The 7,512-nt window shown below is 31.6% G+C and overlaps 1 protein-coding gene across 1 annotated transcript; it reads left to right on the forward strand.

The window, feature by feature from the left end:
* Nucleotides 1–425: 425 nt before the first annotated feature.
* Nucleotides 426–6,920, forward strand: LOTGIDRAFT_172941 (hypothetical protein; the record flags this gene model as incomplete). The annotated part of the gene is made up of 5 exons (XM_009050124.1): nt 426–1,011; nt 2,380–2,447; nt 6,275–6,311; nt 6,460–6,464; nt 6,825–6,920. The coding sequence occupies 5 exons, from the start codon at nt 426–428 to the stop codon at nt 6,918–6,920; spliced, it is 792 nt and encodes a 263-aa protein (XP_009048372.1).
* Nucleotides 6,921–7,512: the final 592 nt, after the last annotated feature.

The following is a 7,512-nucleotide window of genomic DNA, read 5'->3' on the forward strand; positions in this document are numbered from 1 at the left end:
ATATACCAGATTGTATAGTAAATAAACAATAACAATAGAATTACCACTATTTAACACTCATTACAAACAACTTAACATAGTCATAATAGTACTGAAGTTTGAATGACGGAACAGGAAGTTTTTACAGGATGATAGGAAGGAACAATGTTACTTTAATCAAGTTTTGTGATAAACTAACATTAACTCATTTGACAAGAGGTTGGTAAAATCAACATAATTCAATCTATAATTCAGATGTGAACGGTGAATGTTGTCATTGAGGTTTTGAAAACTGGATTGTGAACGTCTGCAAATTTTCTGATCTTGTGAGGTGCATTTACAGATTAGTACGCGTCATCATGAGAGGTTGCAAACTTCGCAGAATCAAGACATTATTTTTGACAATTTTTTCATTAACATTTTGTTTCGTTATCTTGCTCAACTTAATGGTAGTACAATTGAATTCCTCTGGGGAAAATTTAGATGATGTTTCCGAGTTTTCTATTCAGAAAAAACATTCCCAGGATCACAATTCACCAACCTCGGAGGAACTTTATGGAAATTCTCATAATGTCAAATTAATCGAAAGAAAACCACAAGCAATGAATGAGGATTCAGGAAAGAAAGTTGTGTATAACCCAGTTCAACATATTACTAAACAACAGAAGCATAATATTGAAATGGACTATAGAATGAATCAAATTCAAAAACTAGTCAAAAGTGAAAATTATGAATATGAGGAGGACATTGAAAATGCCATCATTGAGGACGAAAGTGAAAGTAATGAAGAAGACCAAAGTGAGGACTTGGATGAAATGCAAGATTTACTATTGGACGAAAATATTAATTTTCAAAAAATCAAAAATTTAACTTTCGTTCGACCGAAATTAAAATTTCAAGAAGTGCCAAAGTATGTGAAACCAATGACACAAATTGTGCAGACGACAATTTCAACGACAAGTGCGGTGGTCAGAAATGTGGTAGTGGATGGTATTTTTTGGTCTGATGAAGTGCACCAACTTGTACCTAAAGGTAAGAAATATATTTTACAGTCATAAAACTCAAGAATGCAATTCTGATAGCATTTTAGATGGAACAATAAGATTGTGTTTTACAATTTTGTTTTGTGATCAACCCCAAGTACAAAGTACTGATTGTAAATATTGTATTTTGCTATTTACAATCTACAACTATCATATATATATGGAATTGGGTTTGGCGTTAATTTTAGAACTTTTAACACTGAGTGTTGGATACTGTCCTATGTACAGAGAATTAAGCTCTAAATGAATTAATGATATCAATGTTATGTGATGTGATGTCACTGGCTATTGTTTAAGAACTTTGCAACCAGTTGAGTGTCTATTTTCAAAGGAATACAGCAGGGGTCTACAACCTGGAGGTAATTACCCTACCCCCAAGCAGTTTATTTTATTTATGAAGAAGGGGGGGGGGGGAGATAGTTGTAGTTTGTAGTTTAGTTTAGTAAATTTTTGGACAATCAAAATTTAAGTAAGTTATTCAGTCAGGCTAAAATCTCTGACACGAACATTATTGCAAGGAAAATAAAAAAGAAAATAAAGAAATAGCAAGTATTTTTAGGGAGGGAGGAAGGGGGGTTATGCATTTGATCAAGGATAAGGTAGTGTAGTAGAATGAAAAAAGTTGAAAACCCATGTTCTACAGTTTTCTGGGTCAATACAATGGTCGAATTTCAAAACTCTCACCAATATAAAATATAATGTGCCTATCAGAAAAATACAGAAAATTAACTATCAAAATACAGCATTTACCTCGGCAAATGCTATCAAAATACAGAATAAGACTACCAAAATACAGAAAATAGCTCAACAAAAACTACCAAAATACAGAATTAAACAATCCAAATAACAGAACATGACTATCAAAATACAGAATCAAGCTTGGTAAAAACTATCAAAACACAGAATTTAGCTCAGCAAAATTGAATAAATCAAATGTATTGTGTCTTGCATATCAGGTCAAAGTGCCTGTCTAATTAGCAGGATGATGTAAATGACATTATATATGACTACTAATTTTAATATTGACATGTTAATTAGCTTTATACCTTCATTAATAATAACCTAATTACTTAATTAACATAACTATATATGCAAATAATCAATTAGGTATTCTTTAATTGTTTTCTGTGATATTCCTTCACAATATAACCCAATTTAAGAACTTTCTGATTGAACGAAAACTTAATTTAATCATTCAGACACTATGATAAATCTTTACTTTGTGACCTAGGCCAGTGCTTTCAATGTTTTTATCCAAAAATGTTAGATACTGAATAATCCACAATATTCAGGGTTAATCACAGAAAGGAAAAATTTTCTAAAATTTAAATTTTTGTCTGTGTTAATTTTCTCTCAGGAAATTTAGGTTTACCACGAAAGTTTCTCATAGAGATGTCTGAATGCATGGGTAGCAGATTATGTAGGGTAAGCTACCATAAATTAAGGAGGTGTTAAAAATAGGCTCGGGTAATCCAGGACAAATGAATGTCAAGAGGTTTGGACCAAGGATCTAACAAGGATCTTTGGAACGGTAAAATCTGTTTCCTGTCAACTTTCCCAAAGGTGGCATTAACATGAAATAAAATCTGAGAAATATGAAAATATCAATGATCTAACAATAAGATATTATACAGTATAAAAGAAATGTAATATTTGAAATGGCTATAGGGATTAGAGAGTTACAGCTATTCTATAATGTCAAACTGTAGGTAGTAGCTAATATATTCTACATTTACATTTTATATCCATATTGAAACCATTAACCTCTACCTACTAACATAGCTTAAATACACATTTATTTTGATGGTATACGAAAATACACAATATTTGTTTGTTAGCAAATGAAAGTTATTGCTGAACAAGTCTCTTTAGAAGGTGAATAAGCAGATGGATGCTTATCGACACTGAATCAAACCAATTTTTCAATAAATCACGAAAAATCTGATTTAAGAGCTCACCAATATGTACATGCTTAGTTTGATCATAAAGCCTGTTCTCAGATTGAGACATAATTGTGTACAAAACCTTCTTTTGGAAAAATAATAAAATAAAATGGAATATTACTTTTCTTCTCTCAGCTACTGAAGACGGTCATGCAGTGTACAATGAGGAAAATTTTGCTACGACAACGGCATTAGCTTACTCTGTTTCAATTTCCAACTGTCAAGGGATCTTTAATGTGCACAGGCCTCAGTTAATTGTCCCATTTGAATAACTAGTTGCTTTTTCCATATCAACCTTTCAGCCCTGCATCACTGACATGGAAAACTGTGTTGAAAAATCTGAATCTTGACTGGAAAAGTCCATGACTGTAATATTAAGAAATGTCTTACTCAGTCCAAATTCCATCAAAATATTTTGTATAGGTACCATTCTATGGAGTCTACAGGCTGATTTTAACATATTTCGACAATATTTTACAAACCATTTCATCCATATATTGTTATTTCAAGATTTGATAAAAACTGTATTCTTAAAAATGTTTAAAAATAATTGTGCCAAGAAGAATTATCATCATTAAGATAGAAGTCAACCAATTTGATAGAAATAATCTAAAATAATCTTCTTCTGGTGTTTGTCATTTCAACATAATTAAAAGAAAATTCAATTTTTGGAAGAAAAACTATAGACAGGTGTGATTTCATTACAAAATCTCTCGAAATAAAATATTAACACCTTTTTCTAAATCAGTCATCCTGATGAAGGGTTTGTATCCAATACATTGGTATAGGATGTACTGTCTATCAATAATCAAAAATATTTAAAAACATAAATATAAACAGCATATTAAAGAAACATTTCAAGTATAATTTATAATGTTTTTAATAATGAAAACTTTTTACCAAAAAAAAAAACCGAATACCCCTTTAAAATAGATTGCCAAGCTGGTTACCCCCAAAAATTAGTATCCCAGAGTAAGGTACTGTACAATATCTACGCTCTAAACATAATGTACTCATTCTGAAAAAAGAAATAAGTTCATTTTATAGCCCTCATCAACAGTCTGCTTTCTATTACACAGTGATTTACTTGGCATAATTCCTTAATACATCACACACAAAATATTTATAAATTCAATTTATTTGCTTGAGCTACATAACACATAAAGTGAGAACACTTGATGTTACTACATGTGGTGCAAACCTTCATAATAATAATTGAGTTTAAAGATAGCTTCCTACAATCATTATGCTAAACATATAATATTATTCTGGTTATGTTATAAGAGGAAAGCCAACTTCATCTTGGTCAAGCAAAAATTGATCTGATTGTATCTCATGATGTTGACCTATATAATAGTGGCGGGTGTCGCGAACGAAGCAGACCATGCTTACTCTTTTCAAAACACCTTATGGTACTTCTCTTTGGAGGATTCCACTAATAAACAACTTTTACTCTCGATTTTGCCATACTTTGGACGAGATCTTTCTTAGCAGAATTGTCTTGCTTATGTTTTTTTTTATTGAAACCTGAAATCTTCACAAAGTAAGTTATAACGAACTTCGTCTTGTACCTTGACTGCAATAGTCATCTTTCTTGTATCAAGGAAATTTGTAAATGCAGTGATTTGGCTGGATTGTAAATTGGCGAATACAGCCAATCAGAGTTCTATATAAAAAGTCAGTAATGATTATAGTCAGTCTGTCGAGGGAAATAATTGGCTGTATCCAATCAAATGGCTACATTCCATTGGACATAAAAGGTTGCTACTGCAGTCAAGGTATAAGACAAAGTTTGTAATAGCTTGACATTGTGAAGATGACCAAGCTACTGCAGTCAAGGTATAAGACAAAGTTTGTAATAGCTTGACATTGTGAAGATGACCAGAGAAAAGCTGCAAACAAATGAAATTGTTTGATAACTTCAAAATGTCTGAATTATGTAGCATGTGGTAATATTATAAATAAACACTTGTCATGAATTATGCAATGGGTGATTAAGTTTAGATACACTTTTTCCTGTCTGGGTCTATGAAAATAAACTACAAAAGTTTCATCCCATCATTATTCTGCTGACACTGACAAGAAGAACTAGGTTGAAATATCTGACAGGTACTATCCTCAATCTATACTGGCAGTATTTTTCAAAAGAACATATCATATTAACACTCATATGTACAATTACAAATTTTTATGGCATGATTAATCAGAAAATGTCCAGATCTGTTTGGTTAGCAGTGGTGGGTATAGCAAATCATGTCACGATACGATATGTATCACGATACAAGGGTCACGATATGATACATATTGTGATATGAAGTAATGGGATTTAAATCAAAACTTTTTCTTCAAAGTTTCTATACTTATTAATTTATAACTTTATAACTTTATAACTGTGATATTTGGTAATATATTTGATAGAAGTGGTGTACATCCATGAGATGTAAATAGTTTCAATTAATTTTAGTCAAGTCAGTGAGAAAAAACTTTGATTTCTCTTGCCAACTACAAATTCGCTACTTTTTTAATGGAATGAGATGTATCGATACACAATTTTGCGATACAGTAAGTGTATCGGGGCAATTCATATCGCGATCTTGCCAGCACTAGTAACAAGGACCCATCACAATAACCTGAAATTCTGCCTTTAAGTCTATAACTCTAGCAGGATGTAGTTATTATATATATATAGAAGATTGAAACAGATTGGAGTCTTATCACCAGTCAGTAAAAGTGCATGTTGATAAAATACACATTATTGTCTGTTAACCTTAAACTCTTATATCAACAACACAAAGGTGAAAAGTTAAGACTCGTTCTTACATAGTCTTTGAATAAAGCTTATTTAAGTTCATCATACAAAAATTTTTCAGAATTTAAACTGAATTTAAATTTAAGCTTTATAAATTTGTTATCCCTTTCATCAGTTCCAAAATCCAAATTACTGAGACTGTCCATAGTGAGGCTTCAGTTGACCCTTTTTGAACCCTGACTCTATACTAGGTAAGTAAATGAATCTAGGAGTATCAGAAACAATGGGCAATGATGAACCTACATCCTTGATGTAAAAGTTGTAACAACATCAACTCTTAGTACCGTAGTTCATAATATTCATTGGTATTTAAAGGAATACTACGTCTTAGAATGAACATAAAATTTAAGTATATATACCTGGTGTCATAAATAACATAACAGGATCATTACATAATCTGATAAATCCAAAAAACTTAGTAATTATCCATAAATATACAATTAACTATTGAAAACGCTTAATATCAAGATTAATAATTACTTAGTTTTCCAATTTTCCAGATTTTACAGGGATTCTGTTGTAACTTTATGACACCAGGTAAGCTAACTGATGAATATATACTCATATTGACCATTCTTTAGAACTTAAATTTTATGTTCATTCTAAGATGTAGTATCACTTTAATTTCTTCAATGTGAGACAAATTCAAATTTCAAAGTATGATTTATGTTTTTGAAATTGGTAGATAAGGTATGAAATCCATAAACTATGATAAATTATATAATAAATGAAAAATAAACAGTAGAGATAATATCCTACTATTAAAAATAAACCAGAATTTATCAAATAAACTACAATATTATCTCTCATATCTAGAATGTTAAATTGTTGTTACTGAAAACAGTGGCATACAGATGGACCACCACATGGCCAAAATTAAACTCAAATGAAGACCACTTATACACTACTACTAGTTTGACGACAGACTGTAGTTCATTTGATTATATTGTTGAAATCTGGAATTATTTGCTTCGTCATGTGTATCAAATGGTGATTATCTAGGTTGGCAAGCAGAAGTCTGATGATCTCAAATCATCCTTATTATTCAAGTTGACCCAGCTGTTAACAGGTATGGATAATTTAGGAAAGATTAATGCCAAGAGGTTTGGCCCAAGACTAGCTGGAAGAAAGAGAGGATTCTCGTAAACCTAAGGAATTATTCGCCTTAAATAAGGTGATTCCATTTCCATCTTTCTTTCTTTCATTTGAGTATCTTTCAATATTCACCACAAATTGAAATGAACTATGTTGGTGCTCTTAGGGTCTAAACCAGTGATTCCCAACTTATTTCAGCTTTCACACCCCCTGGAGGAAACATTTCACACCCCCAAAACTTTTTATCATCCACACTTTTAGCATGTAATGATGTGAGGTGCTCTCTCAATTCAAAATATATTCTTCTCCTACACCAGTTGGCCACACCCCTGACACCCTGGTCTTACACCCAGGGAGCGAAAACACCCCAGGTTGGGAACGATGAGGGGGGGTCTAAAGTATCTTGATCAAGAAAAGATAAATTGATTGCTAATAAAGGGTGTTGATTTAGCTGTATGTGACAGTTTTGTGCCTGAAGTAGTGCTTGAAATGAAATGAAGTTGAGATGGTCAGGTGATTAACCATGCTGCAATTGGAATGGCTGAAAAAATTTCATGGTGTTTGGGCAATTTATAGATCAAGGTTTCAGAAACAAAAACAAAATTTAATTTAGACTTAGATATAATATTTTGAAAATTAATAG

This window comes from Lottia gigantea, assembly GCF_000327385.1.
Source record: "Lottia gigantea unplaced genomic scaffold LOTGIsca_145, whole genome shotgun sequence".
NCBI lineage: Eukaryota > Metazoa > Mollusca > Gastropoda > Lottiidae > Lottia > Lottia gigantea.